This window comes from Nipponia nippon, unplaced genomic scaffold, assembly GCF_047370975.1.
Source record: "Nipponia nippon isolate SJK-2023a ecotype South Korea unplaced genomic scaffold, ASM4737097v1 scaffold_14, whole genome shotgun sequence".
Lineage (NCBI taxonomy): Eukaryota > Metazoa > Chordata > Aves > Pelecaniformes > Threskiornithidae > Nipponia > Nipponia nippon.
In genome coordinates, this window is record NW_028262330.1 from 11,958,199 (window position 1) to 11,982,168 (window position 23,970).

Genomic DNA, 23,970 nt, shown 5'->3' on the forward strand with positions numbered 1-23,970 from the left:
GCAGTACATTAAGATTGCTCCAAAGATTGTGTGAGCTCCTAGCCCCATCTGAGGCTAATGGAAGCCTCCACATGTTTAGGGGCCAGGACTTGACCACTGGAATTTCATTTTAAACTAAATTTTGCATCTGCTGCTGCATGACGTTGGGGTTCTGCAGAGGTTATTGATGAGGAGGAGCTCACGGCGTTTGAGCCGCTCCTTCAGACTGAAGATAGGGTTAGGTTGGCCTGTCTGGGGGAAGGGTGCTCGTTCAATTTCTAAAGTGCATTTTCATTTAAAAAAAGAAACAACAAAACCCATCTTCCTTTGAAGGGTGAGGGTTAATGGCTGGGGATGAGCTCTCTACTGTGCCGGTCACCCTGAGAAACCCCCCGGAGCGTGCCAGGTCTGTGTGTCCATGCCACCTGAGCGGCACTGCCCCTTCGTAAAATGAATGAAACTGGAAGGAAAGGAACGCCCCACTTAAGCTTGAATCGCTAAAGTCAGCATCGCGTCCGCACGTTGAGCTGTATTCCCTTTTTGCTCCTCAAACTGCAGTCCATGTAATATATTCTTGCTCTCCAGCTATGCAAGAGCACTGCTGGTCATTTTTTCCAATCTTGCTTAATCTGCTTCGAAACCGAGGGCACTTAATCTCCAGTTGTTGAATAATTCTCAATTGTAGGGACCATGGCAGCAATGAAGTGTTTCACTAACTTTTAAGCTTTTTAATGTGAAAAATGTGGGACGCTCTCATGGGTTGGAAATAGTGTTACAGTTAACACTTCGGGGATAGTTCGGTCCTGCTTTTTGGATGGAGTTTTCTTTAATTTGAGTAGGAATGAGTTTATACATCCTGCGCAGCCTGCTAGACATCTCAGGAATTTCAGTGTTTCTTTTGAAGGCGCTTGCGGTGGAGCGGGGCGATTCTGCTCGGCCGCGCTCCCAGCAAAGCCGAACAATTCGGTGATTTTTCTCCTGGGGACAAAATGACATTAGCCATTTATAATCATCGCTTTAAATCGCTTTAGAGCTGGGGCTGTCTCGTAGGCAGGTTTTGAGAAATGAGGTTTTTTTCTTTCGAAGGTGCTTGGGAAACTTCTGCCGGGACTCCCAAGTGACGGGGCCTTTGTCCGGGAGGAAGGAGCCGGCCTCGGAGGGTTATCCATCAGCGTGCTGCGGCATCCTTCACAGCCCCAGTTCATCAAAGAGACGTTCACGGCCCCGTCTCGCTGGCCAGCCCGGGGTCGGGCAGTCGTGATGTATTGTTGGGCTGACGGATGGCATGCAAGCCGAGGGTGGATTTATGGGGAGCACCTCGTGTGAGTAAACCCTTAGTAGGCAACGTGCTGGCTTTTAAGAGAGTCCTCCCGTAGATGCATTAATTATGGTTACTTTCAAGGTCGCGAAAATGGATGCGAATTGATTTTTATCTCATGGAGGAAAGGTGTATATCTGGGTCGAGGTGGCGGTGACCCAAGTACATGAGATGCTGTCTCACTGTTTCATTTTATTTCTTTTCAGTGGGACTAAGGCCTGGTTCTTTGCTACCCACAAGGATTACGTTACATTTCTGCCATGGGTCCACAGTTTAAGAAGTGCAGAAGTAGTAATTGTCAAGTAGATCTTAAAGTGACAACAGCTCCGTGGAGTATAACTTAAGTGATTTTTTTTTGTTTGTTTGTTTTGTTTTTTTGTTGGTTTTTTTTTGAGACATGGACTGGAAGCCTAAACTTGCAGTGTTCGGTAGCCAAGTGGTGTTTTACGGGGAATTGCTATACCTTCTGCCCTAGTGTAATTGTGACAACTGATGTGTATTTGTAATTAAAGCTACTGATATCGATGGAAAAGTATGGCAATGGTGTACAAACCTGGGAAAATTAGAGTTACCAAAAGAAAGTAAGGGTGAATAATAAGAAGAATTTAGGAAGGCAGTATTTTGAAAATCCTGCTTGGATTTTGGATAAAGGGAAAACAAACAAATGCGGAGTCTGAAATAGCTTCTGTCCTTTCATTTTCTGCTGTGAGTTTGCAGAAAACAAACATATCATAACAGGAAAAGTGTTTTAATTGGCAGGGTCTTGTTACACAAATGTAAGTAGGCTTCCAGTCTCTCAGTGCTCCGGGCTTTCCTGGAGATGCAGAACTTGTGATTATTTTATCTATTAGCAGTATTTCCTTGCTTTCTCTCCAAGTCAAGTCTGTAGAAAAATAGTTTAATACCATTGTCCCTATAACTTGGAGATTTTGCTGGAAGTTTTAATAGTCTGACCTAAAAATCTCTACGTTTGTGTTGCTAGAGCACTCAGATTTTGGATTTGAATAAAAATAAGCGATGGTTACAAGTGCAAGGAGCCCGTGCGTGCCGTGGGCTTGGCGTGCCAGCATACCGAACAGGGTGCGCTGGGTGTACGGCAACGTTGACTTCGGTGAATGCTGTAGATTGGAGACAACCTTTTCTTTTATAATTCTTACAAGAGGATTTGGTGTTTGGTTGGTTTTTTTTTTATATTAATGTCCATTTGATAGCTAGGTAACTGTGCTGGTCTGCTTTAAACACAGTAAATAAAAGGAAAGGTCGCTTGGTGGGAGTAAAGGGGAGGAACGAATGACCTGGCTTTACACTCGAATACTTCTAGTGAAGGAGACTATTATCTCCTTCCAGATAACTGGGGAAGGATACTCAAAATACTATATCATGTGAATATAGTTATTGCCTGCCTTATATCACTGCAAGTTCTCAACACATCTGGCCTGAGAGTAGTTCCAGTAACATTAAAGCGTACTATTTTGGTTGGCACACTGACGCTGTGGTATATGCCAATTAGTAATGGCTCTTGGAAACAGGCTGCTTTAAAACTCCCCCTGAACTATTCCCCAGAGAAATTATTCAATTAAGTACAGCTAAAATTAATGTCCATGGGTTTTGTTCGAATAAAACAAAATAAGCAGCTGGAAAAGAGAAAACTTCTCACTGTGTGCTTTTAAAATAACAAGTCTAGCTAATAACTGTGTTTGCTGGAATCGATACCACTGTTTGTTTTCCCAGCGTTGCTCTTTGGCTGCGAGTGATCCGCTGAGGGCTACCACAGCTGATGGCCTGGGACGGTTCTTTGTCACTACCATGTATTTTCAAACCACCATCTGCTGCCTCCGGACCTGCTTTCGAGAGGCTGAAGTGTTCTGTATTGCTCATGGCTATGAAAGTTTGACCCAGATATAATCTTATGTATTTTGGGATGGATGAGCGAGTTTGCTCGGCTGCGGTCTGAAGGGTGGTGTGTGGTAGAAACAGTGGTCCTGGACGTGTCCTCTTAGTCCTTGGAGCAGATGGCAAGGTTTTCTGTAGCAGAACAAATAGCCTCCTCTTGTTTCAGCGAGTGTTATCCTTAAAAGATGCTGAAGGTTTGGTCAGCCAGTGGGAGAGGGTTATGCTGGAGGGATGTGCTGGTCCTTGGCCTTCTCAGCTGGGCGCTCGGGCAGCTCTTCACTGCCCAAATGCCAGGCGGAGGCCGTAGGACTCTGGAGCAGTTTGTTCTTCCCAGTCTGTGCGTTTTTCACTGTTCTCAGGAACTCGGAGAGCCGGGAGCAATCCTGGGCCTGCAGGAGTTGTTCCTCTGCCAGGATTCCTCAGGGCGGAGAGCTGGCATGGCCTGGAGTCCACAGGGAGTTTCCACGCTGGGAGAAGGAGGACCTTCTGCTGCGACAGCATCATCGAGTGCCTCAGGCCGCTAACCTGAGCTTGGAGGGCAGGCTGGGGCTGCTGACCAGCTTCGTGGGGAAGAAGAGCTGTCCTTCCCTGCCTGCTCTCCTGGACACAAAGCAAGTCTGCCCGCTCCTGCCCTGCTCTGCCTGGGGATCCTGCAGCCCAGCTGCCCTCCGCTTCGTCAGCAGAGCCATCGCCCAGCAGGGCAGAAACAGGGAAAGGGAGCAAGGTTTTTGTGCCGCCCGGACCCCAGCAGAGCTGCAGGGGAAGCAGCAGGAGGTGGGATCCCCTCTTGCCTCCCTGTAGCGCTGGGACTGCTACGTACACGTGGCACATCGTAAAACACGTTCCCGACAGGAGGCCGCAAGAGGTCTTCTGAACCTGACTGTCTCCAAGGACCATCAAGCCCCCGTAAATTAGAAGAGCTAAAGAGTGAGACAGCTGAAACACAGAGGAACAAGTTGGTTTGCTCCCTTGGAGAAGTTGGTATTTTGGGTTTTTTTAATACTTTTGTGAAGTTCTGCCAAAGAAGACATTAAATGTCATCAGTTAAATTTGGGAAGGTGGGAGGAGGAATCTTGGTCTTTGCTTGAAATGCAAAACTCATCACAGCAGAAAGTGTCGGTATCCCGGCGTCCTGAGCAGCACAGAGCTTGGATCAGCACGAACACCAGTGGGATTTTGAGTATTACCTTGGAGCTGAACCGTGAGGAGCAGCCCATGACTGCACTAACGCATCGCCTGTGGCATGGAGAGCTGCGCACATCAGAAAGCCTGCAAAAACCAGGCACGGCTAGCAGCGACAGAGAGAAATTAAGATTCTTGGCTTGTGTTTTTTACTGTGTTTTTCTCTTTTCACTCTGCCTTGACGTTACAGCTGGCACATCGTGCTAAGGTTCTTTAGGTTTCTGATGTACTTACATTAGTTGCAATCTTCATTTCATACCACTGGCATTTTGAACAATGCTTGCTTTCTTATTAACATGTAATTATGGGGTTTGGACGTATAGAGGTTGGCATTCAATATATGATTCATTTCTTTGGTATCTTGCTCTTCTCCTGAGGCACCAGAGACCTGAAGGAGGGAGGGAAAGCCTGCTTGGCTTCTCCACTAAATTCCAGCCTTATTGTAATTTTTTTGCGTAGCATAAAACGTTATGGATTTTAGTTCTCTATATGTTTTTCTTAAGGCTGACTGCAGTCTTCCATGACTCACAGTGGGGTATACCGTGGAGATGCATTACTCATCGATAAATATTATCGAGTGATCTGTAAATTTAAATCCACGGAAAATCCAAACAATTCCAAGGAAACGTTTGGTCAGCAATGCCGTTCTGCTAAACTGCGACCAAACCCCAGCTTTGTTTCTGTCTGCCTGGGCCGTATTTCACGTGGCCGTTTTCCCTTGGCTTTTGGGTTCCCTGCTCCAGGGACAGAGTGAGGGTGACTCAAAGGCAGAGTTGCCAAAACTAAATGAGGCTTTTGACGAGTTTTAAATAAAACAGAAAATCAATTAGTGTAAAGTCAGGTATGAAAGCAGAACTCTGGCTGCACAAGAGCCTGATCTGGGTGTTCCTCTTTCCTGGGGAAAACCTGTATGGAGTCATACGGTTAAGAAGAATTATTAAAAAAAATTCCCATCCCATCAGAAAGCTGGTGCAGCTGTGTGGGATGTGGGTAGGAACAGGGAGACGCAGTAGGATGGAAAGGCAACCAGATCGTTTCCCTGCTCTTGAGTGGAGAAAGAGTAGGAAAAAACCCACGTGGTTTCCTGCAAGATGAACCATAGCATTCCTTGAAATGGCCCGGCTCTCCGGCTCCGCCACTGCCTGGCTTTCCTTCCCTTAATGGACTGCCTCACGTTTCTCCGTAACGAGTTCCCTTTCTCTCTCATGAGCTCCCTAATGGGAGAAACAGCAAGGAGGGCTCTGGGGTTCGGGGGCTCGGTTCATGGTGCCCCGGTGAGGAGAGCACGACAGCATCCATAGCGGTTGGATAGGATCGTCTCCACGTGCTGCACTTCAGGCTGTGACTTGCAGTTAAGTTAGGCCTTTTTTGATTAAAACGTGCAGCGCTGATGCATGCCCCGTAACTCGGGCGTAGCTTGCTGCTGCGTGGTCCCTGCAGAGAAAGATGCAATATGAATTTTGTGTCTTTAGTATGATCTCATGACCTAGCAGTTGACTTGCTGCGCTGTCTTCAGCGTTGCTGGAGCAGACCGGGGCTGGCCGGGCACTGGTGGGGTCTTGGCACCGGGGTCGGAAAGGCAGGAAAGACGGAGTGGCTAAACGGGCTGGAAAAGGGGCTTTTGCTCTCTGGAAACGTTTGGGCTTCTCATTTTGTTGTCAAAACTAAGAATTTCATTTGCAAACTGAAAGCTGGTTATTCGCTTCAAGCTGATCAGGGATGTGTTTCAGCATAAAGGCCATCGTCAAGGAGGTGAAACGCCGCAGGTCCGGGCGTGCGGAGCGCTCTGGGACGTACTGTTTTTATCATCTGTCAAACGGTTTTCCAGTGGAAACTGTTCCCTTGGAAAACTTCTGACCAGCTGTAGAAAGACTTGATGGCTGAGTTGACACAGAAGATGGGGCTGCCAGAGAAGTCTGATTTCAAACCCATAGGAAGCGTTGTTAGAAATGTCAACAGAGAAGTTGGGAATATGGGAGAGGCAGCTGGCGGCCGTGATGGAGGGCCTGTGGTCTCGGGTTATGCTGCTCAGCAGGACTGCAGGCAAACCCAGTGCCTGAAGTTCGCAGCGTGTTTGAGGAGGAACAGAGGAGAAAAGCAACAGGATCCGGTTGGACACAGCAGACCGCTCCAGCGCCTGGCTTGGGTTCAGCTCAGGGTTTCCTTTCCCGTCCCGCGCGAGGCCTTGGTGCTGGAGCACGATGTGCGGCCGCTTCCCGGAGAGACGACGGACGGGATTCCCGTCTCGCGGGATGCTCTGAAATTAGCCGTGCCCTGGCTGGAAGGAAGCAGAACCAGCTTTTTAGGGAAGGCATCGGTGTTTTTAGGAATTAAAACAGAACGTTTCTGATTTTTGTTGCAGCAGCAAAGTCTTTGAAGCAAAAAGGGTATGAAGAATGACATTTTTCCTGAGAAATTCCTAGGATTGCATATAATTTCTTCTGCTCAGTTTTTTGTCATCTGTCTTCTGTTGGTGTCCTTTGCATAAATGTTTATTTTTCTAGGTAATAGCAGATGTGATTTTCAAGATGTATATAAATACACCCTTACTGCTGCTACCAGGCTGTTGTCCCACTGCGATTTCAGGAGAGGTTTTTATGTTCGGTAGTCACTTTTAGCACAGTCCTTCTGAACACACGCTCGTGGGTGGACCCCAGAAATCAGCGGCAGCAGGATGTGGCGCTGGTGTGACTGATACTGCGACCATTTCATTCAGAGGGATTAGGAAGATCATCTTTCTCAGCCTTTACTGTATCATTTGAGATTGTGAAGCCAAGCACGATAGAGCAGAGTGGAAAGTGCGTATGATCCAGGGCTCAGACCAGTTGCTTCACTTTTCATTTTCTATTTCAATAACACTTGGAAAATAAATATTTAACACTTACGTGCTCGCATCTCTGAGTCTTGTGCTGATCTGGGTCAATCAACGGATTCTTGATTCTTTAAAAGCTGGCTGTAGGCACTGATAGTGCTTCAGCTTGCTGTGACCAGCGAAGCCATTCAATGAGCAATTTTTTTAAAACGCTTTGCGTCCAGCTGTGGCTTAGAAGCTTTCATTTTCTGGCTGTGATAGCTGATGCAGCGACAAGTTCAGATCTGATTAAATGATTTTTGCCTTTGTTTTTATGGGCAAAAATATTTTAAGTTTAATGCAAAATATTAAACAGACCCAAAATTTATTTGGTGTTCGTTTCTTGAAAAAAATGAACAGAAGGGACTTTTCCTCACTTTGCTCACGCTCTCCCCAGTAAACCCCTCTCTGCTCCCCAGGAGCAGGAGGGAGAGCTAATGTTGGAACCGGAGAGGCCGACTGACCGCACGGCTGCTGTTTCCAGCCTCTCCTGCCTCTTCCACAGGGATGCTTCTCCCACCTTTTCCGACCTGGACCCGTGCTCAGCCTGGCTGCTCTGCATTGCTCCAAAACACGTTGCCCGACATCAAAAACTGCTGCTGTGGGGTTTTTTTAAAAAAAAAAAAAAAAGGTCAAATATTTCAGAATATATCAACCTACATTTTGTCTGTCACCTGCTTGCTTCGCTGTTTCCTCATTGCGCATTTTCTTGGCTTGTAAATCCCCTGTGTGGAATTCGTCCCCGTTCCCCCAAGGGCTGCCCACGCCCTCTCCATCGCGGGTCCCGGCGCCGGAGGAGCAAGGGCAGGACTGCAGACGGGCTCGTGTCCACAAAACGGAGACCTTCCGGGACTTCTGTCCTGGTTTAAGGTGTGCACATATTGATCTCAAATCTGTAAAGCCCACTGCTATTTTTGCTGTGTGATAGATGCCAGGCTTCTGAAGGAATCCTGCCCTTTTGAGGGCTCCAGCCCAAATGTTATAGCTTGGATCACCAGGAAAAGCATCCAGATTTGTAGAGACGGGTTTGCGTTTTGCTGCTGCAGCCTCGTGGGAATGAGGTGAGGGGAACTGGTAATGCCCACGCAGCTGCCCCAGCTGCCCCACGGAGACCGGCCGCTCCGGTGGGGCTGCCTCGGCTGCCGTCAGCTGGAGAGGCGGTGAACCGGCCTGGCTGGTGCCGTGACCCTGCAAAGGGACGCGCGCGCAGCGACCAGCGAGGCTGCCGCACCCCTTTTCAAGCAGAAGTCCCTGCTGGTACAGGAGGTCCTGTCTGAGCTCATCTCCACCAGAGGAGCAACCTTCAAACTTCTCCCACTTCAGCCGGGCTTAAATTACTCAGAGTAATACTGGGGTTGTGCAGTAGGTTTTATCTTCTGCTTCAAGATCCTGCTTCACTGAAGGAAGACCTCGGCTGGATTTGCGTTACCGGTGTGAATGTGGCGTGCAGTGCAGCGTTACAGACGCGTCCTTTGTAAGGTGACGGGCAGCCCTTCAGCAGTCAGCCTGCTCTGCCGCCACGGGGGAGCCTCGCTCCTTCCCCTTTTTCAGGTTTCTATTTTTTTTTTCTTAACTTGCTCCTTGCCTAGCCAGGTAAATGGGAGGTGATAAGAAAATCTTTCATCCCGAATGCAGTCGGCGGCTTGAAGGGCAAAAGGGGCCGCAGGTGGGTCATCTGTCAGAAGCGGTGGTCCTCAGGAGCCTGCCGAGCGCCGCGGGAGGGCTGTCGGTCCGCTAAGGACTTCCTTCGCCCTGGAGTTAGTTTTCTCTGGCAGCAGCTCTGCCTACCTTAGAAATGCATTACCAGTTTTCAACTCTGCCTTATTCAGCATGTGTTTCCACTGTGTTTCCTTGGCTTTAGAGTGGGGAGAAATTCTTTAATTTACACGAAGGTCGAGAGCTGCTCTGAACCTGAGTGTGACCACAGCAGGGTGCTGGTGGGGGCGGAGGGGTGGGCGGATGGTTCTGTGCAGGGTGTTGGTGGGGGTGGAGGGGTGGGCGGATGGTTCTGTGCAGGGTGTTGGTGGGGGCGGAGGGGTGGGCGGGTGTTTCTGTGCAGGGTGTTGGTGGGGGTGGAGGGGCGGGTGGTTCTGTGCAGGGTGTTGGTGGGGGTGGAGGGGTGGGTGGTTCTGTGCAGGGTGTTGGTGGGGGCGGAGGGGTGGGCGGGTGGTTCTGTGCAGGGTGTTGGTGGGGCTGGAGGGGTGGACGGGTGGTTCTGTGCAGGGTGTTGGTGGGGGCGGAGGGGTGGGCGGGTGGTTCTGTGCAGGGTGTTGGTGGTTGCAAGGGCACCCTGGCCTGGGAAACCTGCTGGTCCAGGCTTCTGATTGAAGTGGTGATGGGGTAAGATCCTCCCTGGGCTCTCTCCCCACGCCAGCCCCAGCACAGCGGTGGAGGGGAAGATCCTACTCGGACCTCGTGGTTGTGCCATGCACACCCCAACACTCCTCCTGGTCTCAACCACACGTTACATCAAAGGGCTGGTTGCTTGTGGAGCTTTGGGCTACGTGCTTGGCCTGCTCCCCTGAAACCTGCCGGTATCAAGGGACACATAGGCAGGGAGGAAGGCTCCTCCCGAGCTGTGCAGCCCAGTTCTCGGGTTCAGAAAGGGCTCCTGCTGGTTGGGCTGAGAGGGGAATGGCTTGGCAGGGGGATGGGAAAGGAGAGGCTCTAGATACAATCCCAATTGCAATGCCTTGGGCTTTGGAATGATGACAGAAAATTTTCCTGCTCGCATTTGTTCTCATTTAGCTACAGCTTGTTCACCAGGATGTTTTTCAAGGAGGGTCTGGTCAGCATTGACAAAGGAAAGTCTCTTATTTCCCAAGCATGCTTATCACTTTGTCCTTGACAACGATGGGAACTTGCGGCACTTTTTTTTTTTCATTTAGAGGCAAACATGAGAAAGCCTGCCTTTGCAGGCAGCTTTGTACGGGTTTTCCAGTGTGCTGAATCACGCCAGACAGATAAAGTTTCCCCAAAGTGTTGTTGGCTTTGCAGATGTTGGACCTGGGGAAGTTGGGTGGGAGGGGGAGGAGAATTAGTATCTGAAGTTCAAATAAAGTACCTGCCATCGCTTGGGGAGATGTGGTTTGGTGTAGGATGAACACTAAAATCTTGAGTATTTTAAACAACTTCACAAATACGGAGGGTTTGTGCCTGGAAGAAGCAGCATTGGTGGGGTGATGTTGCTTAACCACAGGAGCGGGGAATGGTTTGGAGCTGCAGGATAAAGCTGAGGCTGCCCACACAGAAGCAGTTGATGTTTGCCCTCTGCCCCCCCTTCGTGTGAATGCTCAGATGGTTCAGGCTGAGGGGCGTGAATCAGGAGCTCATGTTTTAAGATAGATAGATATTTTCAAAGTACAAGGTTTTTTAGATGCTGATATCATTTTACATAGGGATTTGCTGGAGATGATGGAGTGCTTGTGGGGCAGACTTAAAAAGCATGCATGAAAAGGATGATTCCTAAATCTCCCAGCTCTCTGGGAGAGTGAAACCTCCGTGCTCCGTATGCCTTTGAAAATTTCCTTTTTGTCTTTAGAACTTTGATTATTTTATATTTGTTTTCTGTTACCCATATGGATCCTCAAAGTGGTTTTATCTCTGTATCTAGAGCAACGCCTGCTACTTGGTAAGATTTAAGGACATAAGCACCCTGCATAGCGAACATCTTTTGCTGCAGGAAAGTGAATTGCGGAGGAAACCGTTCCCTTCCGAGCGCTGGTATAAAAGCGACGGCCAGCGGAGGTGTACGGGTGTTCTTGAGAAGCTGCAAGACCTAATGTCACGTATTGGCACTACCCTTGCAAGCTCAAGGCCTTATTCTAGTGTCACAGGGAAGTTTTGCAAGTACAAGGAATCCCCTCTTTAGTGTCATCCCTTTTCCTAGTAGAGGGATTTGGGAAATGTCTTGTTTGAAGGAATACAGTCAAAACAATAAAGGCTAATTAATAAGGGCCCTGTCCTGTTGATGGGACTTGTTTTCCTTAACCCTCAGCCAGCATGCGTACCGGGTTATGATGCATAAAAATGGGCAGAATATTAGTATATCTCGCTAACTGAACGCTATGCGCTCTAACTTTTTCTTTTGCTTACCGTCTGTTAAACCTGGCCGTTTCAGCAGCGCGGCAGCGGAGAGATGCAGTGCCGGGATCTGCCTGGGTGCAAACGCCTGGAGGGCGCTGCACCCACCAGCTGGCACGGCCGCTGTCCCCCGCCTGGCCCAAAAGGCAGACTAGATGTATTAAGACAGTGATCAATAGTGGGGAAAGTGCTAGAAGTGCAACCAGAGCAAGACGCTTTGCAGTCGCATTCAGGTTTTGGCTGCTGTCCTCCTCCTGACTTATCACGCCCCAAAAAAGCCATTCCTACCTGCAGAGTAGAAAGCAACTCAAACGCGATGTATTCATACACCCAGCAAGAAGCACCGGCTGTGTATTTCAAGAAAATTAGAGCATAACTGTCAGCAAGAAGAAAATTTGGTGCCTGAATGTGGCTTTTAATTTTCAGTGTTAAAAAACCCCAACCCAACAACCACTCCTGGTGTAAGCCTTGTACCCGGTCCGATTTCCCTGACAAAATTTAAGTCATCGGTAACATGAGGTTGCGGGTGGGTTGGCTTGAAATTTTCCTTTCCCCTCTGTTAAAACTAGACGTAGAAGAAATGTTGCTCGCTTTCCTTTTCCCAGAGGGTCGTTGGAGCTGCAGGCAGAGCACCCCGGCACGTCTCGGGGATGGAGCCGAGGCGGGCTGTGTCTCCTCCGCGGTCGCTTGGTGGGGACGGCGCCGCATGCTCGCGAAAGCGTTTATGAAGATAGTGATCCCGAATGTGCTCTGATGACTGTGTAACGGCCGAGTGTGGAGATGCTCTGTTCCAGGGACTGAAATTTCAGATTTCCTATAGCGTATGCACCAATTCTCTTACTTTGGCTAGTGTTTTGTGGCTGCCGTCATCTTATACTCCGTGGCTTCCTAGACTGATCCCGCAGTTTCAGGCTGTATTTTTTTTCCTTCACTATTGCAGTGGAGGAGTGCATTGAATCTGAAGTCGAAGCCGCTTGTGTAGCATTTCCCAGGATTTGGACCTTTCGGTGCATGTGGAACACTGGTGTGTCGTACTGGAAGGCAGAAGGATGCAGCTGGTTTCCATTTGGGAGCTTCCAGCAGGAGCGTGCTTGTTGAGCAGTGATGTGCAGGGCTCAGAGATTAATGCTCGTGTTTCTCTTTCCCCAGAGATCATCGACGACCTCACTAACCTGGTTGAAAACACGGACGACAAGCTTCGCAACCAGACGCGGCATGTGAAGATGGTGGATAAGAAATCAACGTCCTGCGGTAGGAAGTGGCTTGAGCACAAATCCTCCCCTGTTATTAAATGATGAGAAACCAGTCTAGCGCTCGGAGGCTGGGTGCAATCTGCTCCCCCCCAGGACGGCTTCTTTTAAAAGTTAAAAACCCCCACCTCTCCAAACTCAAACGCGACCTTAGCTGCCGCTGCAGGTTTGACTCACTCAGTGTTGATGCAGTTAACCTCCTGAAGCCGTTTGACTCCAGCATTGCACAATGTTCTGATCGGAAATTGTAGAACGGTATGAAACGAGTGCGGTACGTGTTAATTAGGTTTAAAAAACTTGCTAGCTACCAGCTCTCACAAACCGGTCTCAGCGGGGATCGATGCCGCAGGGACATTTCTGGTGGTGTCCTGCAGGAATGTGTTCTCAACCAAGTGGCATTCACGCTCTGCCAGCCGTGAAATCCTTGCTGGTGACTCTTCAAGCCACAAGCAAGCTGGTAAAGCTAAACTGGACTCCTGTTCCATGTCGCCAAAGCGAGGTTGTACATCTCAAGGGCGTGAGTGCAGGTTTCCTCTCGAGGATGAGGAGCTGGGGGGTTGCAGTGGCTGCGGGAGGATGCCGTGGGGGACGCAGACAATGTCGGTATCTTGGGGGATATCGCTGAGGAGTGGCGGGGGGGGGGTGTCCGTGGGGAGGTGGTGGCAGCCAGACACTTCTGCAAACAGCATCTCCGCTTTTGGTGTCTGTGGCTCGGTTTTGGCACTCTAGAGGACTCAAAATGCTAACAAGACTAATTTCTGCTCTGTAGAAATTTGACTTGTAGCCAGAAGTTAATGAAATTTGGCTTATGTAGTTCAGTGTAGAGAAAGTTGAGAGCTGACTTGGTCACACATCTGGGTGGAGAAAGGGTTTCTGGCTGGTGGGCAGCTTTTGTTCCATAGAGTGGTGATCTAGCAGCGAAAGCGACCGAGCTCAGACCGGCAAGGAGATGTTTTTCAAGCACTGACAATCTGTTTCAGGGATTTATTTGGTTCTTCATCAGTCATAACTTTTTGAAAGCTTGGCTGATATAGGTTGATGAAAATCTGTGGCCTCTTCTGGAGGTTAAAGCTGACTTGTCAGAGGTGTGTGTCTCTGATTTCTCTCGTACCAACTACAGATAGAATTAAAGGCGTGACTGCAGAGTTCACGACTGGCTTTTTTATTTTAGATCTTTAATGTTGATGCAAGATGGATTTCATCTAAAAACAATCGCACTTGAATGACGCTGAGTGCCCCTGCGTGCCTTTGGAGTCTCCCCTTCATTTCTGCAGGTTCATTTTCTGCACGAGTACAGGGAAGCACGACGCCAAATGCCTGCGCAGGGCAGGCACTGAACCCCATTTCGTCCAGGACAGCTTCTCCCTCCTTAGGTATTTCTCCCCCTTTTTGGGTTCCTCATGCAAATGCAGCCCCCGGACGACGTCGCTGGGTACTGAGCCTGTCTCTTTAACTCGAAAGCCCATGCTGGCCATGCTGGGGAATTTGAGAGGAGGAGGATGGGAGAGGCGAAGGCTGGGAGGATCCAGGGCTGGATTCCTTGGGGGTGACCTCTCTCACCCTTTCCACATTGAAAAACATTTTTCTGCAAGGGGTGGTGAGAAGCGCTGCCGCTGGTGCCTGGTCCCTCTGCTCCAATAGGTCTTCCCGTGTTTGCATAACAATTTGGGCATATGTAAACAGGCTATTGCCTCAGATAGCTGTTTTACTCGGCCTGAGCATGAGTTTTAGAACAATAACGCGGGAAGACACAGCCTTTAACGGCATTCTTCCCATCCCTTTTCCACCCTTATCCCTGGCGCTGGAAACATCTCGCATATTAAGATCAGAAAAACCCTCTGTGTATGTACAATTATTCCTTGAACAAAGCCAAGCAGCGGGAAAACTGGCACCTGCTAGGTAATTTTTTCAAAGTGCTTTTTTTCTCCCCTCCAACGTTTCATTTCAATTGATAAAATCTTTAGTAACTCTTTGGTTTCTGCGCTGTTCCTTCGGATTTAAACCGGGGTAAAGTGCTCAGTCTTGCCCTTGCCCACCCCTTCCTTCCCCGGGATGCAGACGTTGGCTTGGACCCAGGCTCTGCGATATTCCAGCATGTGCCTGTGTCCGTGGTTTTGCCTCATTTTGGAAATCAGAATGTCTTTTTATTTTTCTGATGAGTGCCTGTACTGGAGCCACTGGCTGTGGATACAAGCAGAGCAGCCTGGCGTGAATAGTGGAATAATCACCCTTTTACGAGCAGGAATGTAACGCATTAATGGGTGTGTCTTTGTTAGCGGCCAGTATAATAATAAAATCAAAGTATTGCTGATGAAATCCAACTTTAATCAATATTTCAACGTCTTGCTCTCATGCAAACATCATTTCAAGCTTTGGCGGTTGTTTCCAGTGACCGGCGTGATCTATGCCGCGGCCGGCCGGCCCTCGGTGCTACCTGCTCAGCGCAGGCGTCGCTGGGGGCAGAAGCGTTGCAGAGAGAGCAGTGCCCGCACCTCTGCCCGTGCTCAGTCCCGGCAGAAACCTGCAGGTTGTTTCGGGTGGGTTGCTTCGTTTGCAGCTTCTTTGCAATGCCGTTTCTCTTGCTGACCCCAGGGCTGTTGGCAATCCCACCCCGTGCTTCTGCCTGGTGAAGGCTGCCCCGGTGGGAGCCCATCTCCCTTGGTGGCCCCAGGCAGCCCACGCTGGCGTCAGTGGGAACTCCCAGCCAAAGAGTAATCGTGGGATATGCTTAAGTCTGCTGCATTTATGAAATTATTGTTGAAAATCATCAGTCGTCTGCCGGCAAGTGTTTGCACGCTGCTTGGCATTGTTCTTATTCCCTTTCAGCTTATGCAGGGCATTTAGGAGGGATGTCAGGACATACGTATTTCTTAGATTTCAGAAATTCGCATTGAGCTTTCACCAAAATGTACATGCAAATCATTAATCAAATGCTAGGCTGCTTTACCACATTTGCTACAGGAATGCCTGTGTGCACAGCCCTGACTTTTCAGTTTTACCACTGTCTTGGGTTGGTTTGTCCTCGCTCTCTCCCACTTCCCATACCTTCAGGTGGTTTTTTGTGCAGAGTAACACTCAGTAACCATTTCTCACTAACTTTTTAATTAGGAATTTTAACCTTCCAAATGTCCTCTTAAGAACTGCATTTAAAAATAAGCAAAGAAATGAAAGTATAACTAAGGTTGAGATGCTGCGGGGGGGGGGAACACATTTGCCCCAAACAAACCCTTGAGCTGCAACAACCTGATGATATGGCAAATGCTGCAGTACCTTAATGACTGATTCCTTCAGTATTTTTGGTGTTCCTGGGTAGAGGTAGCCTAACTGTGATCCCATCTGTTCCAATTCCAATTGGAAAAAATTTCCACATTTTCCAAAAATGTTCAATATTTCGGATTTTGGAAAAAAAAAAATATTTAAAGGGAAATGTGTGCCCTGAAAAGAGTCCCCCACTGGAGCCCAGGCTGTCCCACCGTGTCACGTCCCCGAGGGCTGGGGGTGCAGCCCAGTTCAGATAAGTGGGTGCAGGTTTTGTCGGGGTCCCCAAACACGGCCGCTCAGTGCACTGTGCACCCATGTGGGTTGGTTTTATTTCTGTTCATCATCAGGCTCAAGCATTCAGTGTTAGTCAGGAGTCTGCAAAGAGTCTGCGGTTCTTATTATTGAGAGCAGCCCTGCAGAGAAGGACTCGGGGGGACTGATAGGTGAGAAGCTGGCCATGGGCCGGCAATGTGCTCTCGCAGCCCAGAAAGCCAAGCGTCTCCTGGGCCGCATCCCCCGCAGCGTGGGCAGCAGGGCGAGGGGGGGATTCCGCCCCTCTGCTCCGCTCTGGGGAGACCCCCCTGGAGCCCTGCCTCCAGCTCGGGGGTCCTCAGCACGGGAAGGACATGGAGCTGTTGGAGCGGGGCCGGAGGAGGCCACAACGATGACCCGAGGGCTGGAGCACCTCTGCTGTGGGGACAGGCTGAGAGCTGGGGGTGCTCAGCCTGGAGAGGAGGAGGCTGCGGGGAGGCCTCATTGCGGCCTTGCAGTGCTTAAAGGGGGCTCAGAAGAAAGATGGGGGCAGACTTTTTAGCAGGGCCAGTAGCGATAGGACAAGGGGGAATGGTTTTAAACTGAAAGAGGGGAGATTCAGACTGGATATAAGGAAGACATTGTTTACGCTGAGGGTGGTGAGACAGTGGCAGGGGTTGCCCAGAGCGGTGGGAGACGGCCCATCCCTGGAAACATTCAAGGCCAGGCGGGACGGGGCTCTGAGCAACCTGATCTGGGTGAAGATGTCCCTGCCCATGGCAGGGGGATGGACTGGGTGGGCTGGAAAGGTCCCTGCCATCCCAAAGCGTTCTGTCATTCTGTGATTTTTCGCCCTGGTGGTGGCTTGCAGTTGGCCTCATCGTGGAGAGCAGAAAGTCTGTCGTTGTCCACAGCTACATCCTGGCTTACCTGCACGGTGCTTTTTGGTAACTTTCCCCATCCTTAACTTTTGTAAATTTGGTTTTGTTTTTTTTTTTTTACCTAAAGACTTATAACTAGGCACCTCCCTGCAGAGAGGATGGTTAAACCAGGCTTTGTTTGTGATAAGAATGACACACAGGGATTTTAGTGACACAGGGCACAGCTGGGAGCCTAAGCGTCAGATGCGATGCATGCGGAGGTGATTGCAGGCAAGCTGTGCGATGCGTGGAGTCAGAAATGTTCTTCAGGTCCTGCTAAACTCTACCGTGGGCTGGGGGGGACCCGGGGGCTGGTGCGGTCCTGCTCCTGATCCTACCCAAGTCATGCTTTTTGATGGCTCTCCTGTAGCTGAGGAGAAAGGCTGGTTTGCCGGGGCAGCAGCACAGAAGGTTGTGACTTTGTCATAATAAAGGGTAAAAACAAGTAAAAAAGAGCAAACTCTTGTTTCGGACAGGCGTGTCCCTCCCCTTCCAAGCAGCGTGAGGGAAGCAGACCACGGCTCTGCAGTTGTCGCTGCGTGCCTCCCTCTAGCCGTTCAGAGAAACGAGGAAAATGAGAAGCAACCACCGCACAGACCCTGCTGGGCCAAGATCTGTGTCCTGTAAAATAATATACAATTGCAAAATAGCGGCCGAGCAACTTTTTTTTCATTTTCTTCTGTTCCACAAGATGGCATTGCAATCTAATCGCCCTCCTCCGGCCCCAGGTAGACGCGCTCATCTCCCCTTTGCCTTCCGATGGAGGTTTTGGGAGATGCTGAAAGCAGGGTCTAGGCTGCCGTAAAGTTAGTTGGTACCAGGTAGGTTTTTTTATCTTAGCAAATCACCAAAATACCGGAATTAAAGACAGAGCTTTGCCAAACCTATTAAATTTTTTTGGAAGGTTTAATTTGTTTTAAAACAGAGTGGCTTGGATTATATAAGGTTTCCTCTAGAAAACAATGATTCACGCAGGCTGGGGCCTTTTCCTGCCAGATTCTGCGATAGATCTGTGCTAAGTTATGGTTATTTTTGCCATGGATTTAATTTGTTTTATAAATTATGGATGGCAGTTACTCAGGTTTGTTCCTCTGACGTGGGCTGGGTGTTCAGATGAGTCTAAGTCCCCATCGATTTATTTTTTTCTGAGTGGAGAAGCTGGTGTAGTGTGCCATTAAATCAACCTTTCCTGCAATCTGACTCTCGGAGAAGTTACACCGATATTCCTCCCCGGTGCTGCTCTGACAACTGCGCTGGCCCTGAGTCACCTGTCCGTGCTTCGACGGGATGAGTTTTCTTGGCCTGGCAAGTTATATATTTTCCTGATTTTTTTTTTAATTATTTTTTTCCCTCCTTCAGTTTCTTCCATTTTAAGCAATTGAATTGTTGAAAAGTTCGTTCTGAGCTGTTACCCCCGCGAGAAAGCTTTGAAAAGAAACTTTAGCAGCAGAACGATGAATCTGTTGGTTAAACTGGGCTCGTCACTGCTGTCTTCGCTGATCACCGGTGTCTTAAATGCATCGGCATTTCCATCCTCCCAGGACCAGAGCAGCCCAGTGAGGCAGCCGAGGGGCAGCCGTCGGTGGTTGGACAGAAGATGGAGTTGCATCTGGGCTTTTCTGTCTCCTTGTTCCCTTCTCCTGCAGCCCTCGCTTGCTGCCAGCCAGCCTGCCGGCAAATACCGGGAGTCCAACAGATCTCGCTGCAGATTTTAGCTTTCCACTAGCCTTGCTACCTTGTGCATCGTCCTCCCTCACGCTGTAGTTCTCGGCTGAGCTCTCTGAAGGGTTTTCTTCCTCTCCTACAGCTCATTCTCCTTCACCCTGAGGGAGCAGGTTGGCTGTGCCTGGGGAGCGGAGGTCTGCCGGAGATGAGCCTGGTTTGGGGAGGAACCGGTGGGTTCGCAGCCCCGTTGGGCGTGCGCAGACGTGCTCTTCCTCCCACCTTGCCCCACTGACTCCTGAACCCCTTGGCTAATTGAAGCTGAAATTAGTTCGAGATAGAGGTCAGAAAGGTAAGAAGTTACTACAAGCTTACTTGGGCATCTACCCTCATTAGAGAGACCCAATTAAGGGCCCTGTGGAGGGAGGGGAGGCAGGGTGAGCGCAAGTTTCATTAGACATCAGAGAAGCCTCAAAGCAGATTAGCTTAGGGACATAGTGGGAAATGTGGCTTCATTAATTATGTTAATAGAACAACTTTTAAACAGGCAGGTCCAGTAATTTCAGCATTTTGCTAATCTAAGACTTCCAGTTCATTTGTCGTCTTGGCATCTTGTTTCCCCATGATATGAAACCCTTCTCTGCTCCGTTAGCTCTGGGCCCCCGAGGAGCAGGTGAGGCGCTCACGGGATGCGAATGGGACATCCCAAAGCGTGCTTTCCGACCCAGCAAATACACTGAAAAAAAGGTCCCTCCAGGTGCTGAGACGATGCCTTTGCTGGTAGTGTCTGCCCAGCAGCCTGGGCCTCGCTCCCCCGTGCCGTTGTGCCCTCCGGCCGGCTCGTGGCCTCCCCGTGCCTCCTCCTCCTCACGCATGCTGTATTCACAACTTCAGTATTTGGCTTAAAATTGCTCATGCTGAGATGTTGAAATGGATTCAGCTGATGAAAGAGAATGGACCTAAGCAGTCATAAATAGTTTTTGTGTTTTGTTTTGGGTTTTTTTTGTTAAAAAGATGTTTTGGAGCTGCTTTATGAATTTTGTTCCAGGTGAGGAGCACGGTGTTTACTGGTGGTGTCGGCTCTGCGTGTGTTTAGCAGGAAGGGACGGGAAGAGCCTTCTGGGTCACAGGATCCCTTTAAGATAAATTTCTGAGAACAAGCTTGTTTTTTCCCCCCCATTACTCCTATTGGAAGGCTGCAATGGTCATAAACTTATTTCCAGCCTAGACTTGTCAGGGATACTTCATGGTGCCCACGTGCAACCCTTGTTCTGGTGTCTTGAATAGTTCTTTCCCCTTTTTTATTTTAGCCCCCAAATGTGTGTGTCTAAGAGATCACCCAGCGTTCCCTCCCAGCTTTTGTTTTGTGGGGCTGAACAAGCATCTTTACATTTTAATCTCCTAAATTAATCTCTCTGTTGTCTGATAAACCCTTTTTAACACTTCTTCCTAGTTAAACTTTTTTTTAGCCGTGAGAACCGACCGCAGCATCCCCAGAGCCTTCTCACCATGGCTTGCCCGCCGGCTCTAGCGCTTCCCTGGCTGCTGGAAATATTTCAGTTACAGCATGTTGGTGCCTCAGTCAGTTTGAGGTTTGAGCTGTTTGCTTGGGCCTTTCTCACTCTTGAACGTTTTCCACCTGAGTTCATTTTCTTTCCAGCTCATAGCAAAAACTATTGTCCGTCCCAAGAGCGTGGCTTCCTCTTTCATCCCGTTGAATTTCAAGCTTCCTTCATTCGTCTTCAAAGTTACCCATTTTTTCCCTGTATGCTGTCCCAGCTTTCCTCTCTGCTGATGCTGCTTTCCAACTTTGTGTCATCAGCAAATTTCATTAGCACACTTACTTTTTGTGCCAAGGTCATTAATAAAAATATTTAATAAGATCAGCCTCCTGACCATTCCTTGAGGAGCTCTGCCGGTGACCTCCATCCGTTCTGATCCTTCTTTCAACGCCCCTTCGCCTTTCACCATTTTCCCAGCCTTACAGTTCTGCTAATCCCCATCTTTTTCATTTAATAATTTCCCACGTGGCACTGTATCACATGCTTTGCTGAAGTCTGCGTGGATGGGATCTATCACGCTTCCTTTGTCTAGAAAATTCATTATCTTATCGGGCTAACCCGATCAGCTCTGTTGGACCTGATTTCCCTTCAGTACAGTCCCCGTGTTTTCTACCCTGTTTACCATTTAGTTCCATGTTCTAGTAGTCTTTCTTCAGTTTGCTGTAGAGCCTCCATCCTGCTGAGGTTAATCGGACAGCCTCGCGGTCGCTCACATCGCTTTTTCCCTTCCGCGGCGCGGTTGTGCGGATGCTGCGGTTCCTCTCTGGTGCTGGACAGGCGGCCGCAGCTCAGTCCACCTACTCTTGGGATACCTATCCCAGATAACGTTCAGTTTGAAGGGAAAGACCTGGAGCTCTGTGTGCATCAGCCCTCCAGCTTGCTTCATTTAATGACAGTTCGCCCTGAGGCACTGAGACCCTCCAGAACCACTGCAGCCTTCTCCATCCTCCCACCAAGCCCTGGCTTGGTGGATTCAACCAGTGATCGCTCGTCTGGGTCTTCTGCACCCGTGCCACCTCTTCCCACGTGCCTTTTTCTGGCTGCGGTGACCCCCAGCGTGTCTCCCTGGATAACTCTGGCAGGCAGAGACACGAGTGAAATGGTTCACTTAAGGCTGCACAGTATAAATAATCGTAGAATCATAGAATCATACAATATCCTGAGTTGGAAGGGACCCCTGAGGATCATCGAGTCCAACTCCTGTCCCTACATAGGACAACCCCAAAAATCACACCATGTGTCTGAGGGCACCGACCAATTGCTTCTTGCATGTTGTCAGGCTTGGCGCCGTGACTGCCTAAGGGAGGAAGGGCAGTCACAAACTGTGACACGTGTGTAACGTGAGGTGGGGAAAAATTACTTTGCTACGTTACACTGCCAAGGGGTTTGCTTTTCAGGTGGCAGTGGCGATGCGCGGGCATCGAGGTTGCAAAATAATTGGCCGTTCAGTAGCTGAGCCCTAAATTTAAGGACACCCCAAATGATGGTCGAGGGGGCTGGCGAGTGGCAGTTCTGGGACTCGGCTGTGAGACGTAAATCAGGCACGGGTTCGAGTCCGAAGCTATGAAACGGCGTCCCTCCCCATTAGGAGACAGCGTAAGGGGAGAGGGAGAAGAGGGGGGGCATGGATAGGAGAGCAAAAGGCAGTCGACATCTTCTTAATTACATTTGCATATGCAGCTGTTCAAACAGACTGAACTTCATCAATGCTCGTTCATACCTATCAGGAGATTTAGAGCAGCTGTTGTCAACCCATGGAGCGGGATTGTACAAATCTGGTGGTAAAATAAGCTGCTGGGCACCCTGCTCACCCAAGCTGTCCATCACTTCAAAAGGGCAAGCAATTAGTTGTATTTGAATATTGAAAAAAAAAATTGGAATTGTGTGAAATATCCAAGGGCGACTGCTTACAGCTTGGTTTCCAAGGATACATGTTGCAGAATTAAATCATTAATTTATATTTCTGAAAATGGTGCTGAAATGTGTTAATTTGTACATTACCAAAGAGGCTCAAACTCGCTGCCTTCTGCCTTTTCTTTCCTAACATGCTCAGCGACAAAATAATTGCTCTACCCGATCCGGAGTTGAAATACAACGGTGTTCTGGCCTGGGGATTTCGTGCCACGTTAAAACTAAATTAGGGGGGAAGTTATCTGGGTTAACTGTTTGTATTAATTCTGACGACTTTGAAATTCAGCCTTAATCTTTGGCTCCCAAATACCGTTCCTAGCCTCTCTTGATCCTGTTACCCTAAATCCACCCCAACCAGAGGTGCTGTCCTGAGCGCAACGCTGCTGCGAAGGCAGTGCCCGGGCAGAGGGAAGGTCCAGCATCTGGAATTCTGCTTCCCAGGCCCCGGGCGCTCGAGGGACACAACAATGCACGGAGGATGTGGTCAGTGGAGAAATCAGTTTGCTGGGGACCGAGTGGTTATGCTGTCTCTTCAGGGCTTTCTGAGATGCATAGAGGATGTTGATCCCACCAGAAACTGGGGATATAAATCAGCAGGGGCCGTGATCTCCAGTCTGTCTTGTTTTGCAAAAATACAGTAGGATTCCCGCAATTGTGCTAACTCTGGCTGGAGGAAAGCTGTCCTCGGGCAAATGGGAAGAGCAGTAAGAAATCCCTGCCCTTGAGGGGCTGGCTTGGCAGGTCTGATGGGGGATGGCCAGCCTCTCTGGTGTTACTTTAAAAAAAGTATTTACTTAAGGTGAAAATCAAATATGTTCACGCAGCGTTTGTCTTGAAGCATTCAAATGGCAGGAGTTACGCTTCCAGCAGGAGTGTTAATTAAAGCATGTTGCACATCTGGGATTGGTGGTTTCGTATTGGGAAAGCATATGGGAGCCGTGCGTTCGGTCCTGCCAACAAGCTGTGTCTGCAAGAGCAGAGTAACCGGAGCGTCTGTGCTCCAGCCCCGTAAACACGGTGCTGCTGAAAGCAGCTCAGCCTCGCGTTGGGGCTGTGGGGCTTGGACGGCAGAAGCCCAGGGAGATTTTCAGAAGCACGGGCAAGGAGGCAGGTCTGGGCGGGCGTGCGGGTGCTGAAGGGTGCTGTTTCGCACAGTGGGGTGCAGCTACGGTCGCCGGCAGGCACTGTGCTGCTGCCTGCCCCGGTGGGACCTCGCACTCATGTCCCCAGGGCGAGCTGCAGAGGAGACGGAGGTTTCCGCTGGATCGGTCCGCAGGAGTGACTTGTGCTATCGCTGCGGGACGGCCAGACCCAGCGCAGAGGAGGGCGGTGGGTTGAATGGGACCATCCCCTTCGATACCTGCCTCCTAGCAGAGGGCGAGGTGCCATCTGAAGGAGCACCCGTAGCCACCTAACCTCCTGCTAGGACTCCAGGGGAAAAGCTTCTTAACTGACTTAGGCTCATAAAAGATTGTACCGCTACGGAAAGGGCGGTTTCACGTCTGGCAACGATGAGCTGGGTTGGAGTCGCTGCCACGAGCCGGTCCAAGGGCGCGTGCTGCCTCTGGAAGGTGCTTCACCGCCCTCCTTTCGGTGGAACGTGCAGTCGCAGCCTAATTTGCTTCTCTAAACTCACAACCGTGTGAAGTGGGGTTTTAATTCATGAGCTTAATAAGCCAGCCCCAGTTTTAACACTGTTTTTAAATGTAGTTTTTGCAGATTACAGTCCGTGACTTCGGCACCACTCTGACGCGGCTTGAAGCTGCGAGCGCGGCCCTGGTGAACGTAGCCTTTAAGGTAGCTTTAGCGTGGGCTAGCTGTCTGCTTGCCCAAGGCTTCAGGTAGG

The 23,970-nt window shown here is 49.6% G+C and overlaps 1 protein-coding gene across 4 annotated transcripts in view; it reads left to right on the forward strand.

Moving 5' to 3' along the window:
* Positions 1–23,970, forward strand: part of STX8 (syntaxin 8) — a 107,549-nt gene that overhangs the window by 55,115 nt on the left and 28,464 nt on the right. Inside the window, exon 7 of one of the 4 annotated variants that reach the window (XM_087750385.1) lies at positions 12,456–12,557. In XM_087750385.1, the coding sequence (XP_087606511.1) occupies positions 12,456–12,557 (102 nt within the window). The other 3 variants (XM_087750388.1, XM_087750386.1, XM_087750390.1) reach the window with 3 other exon arrangements.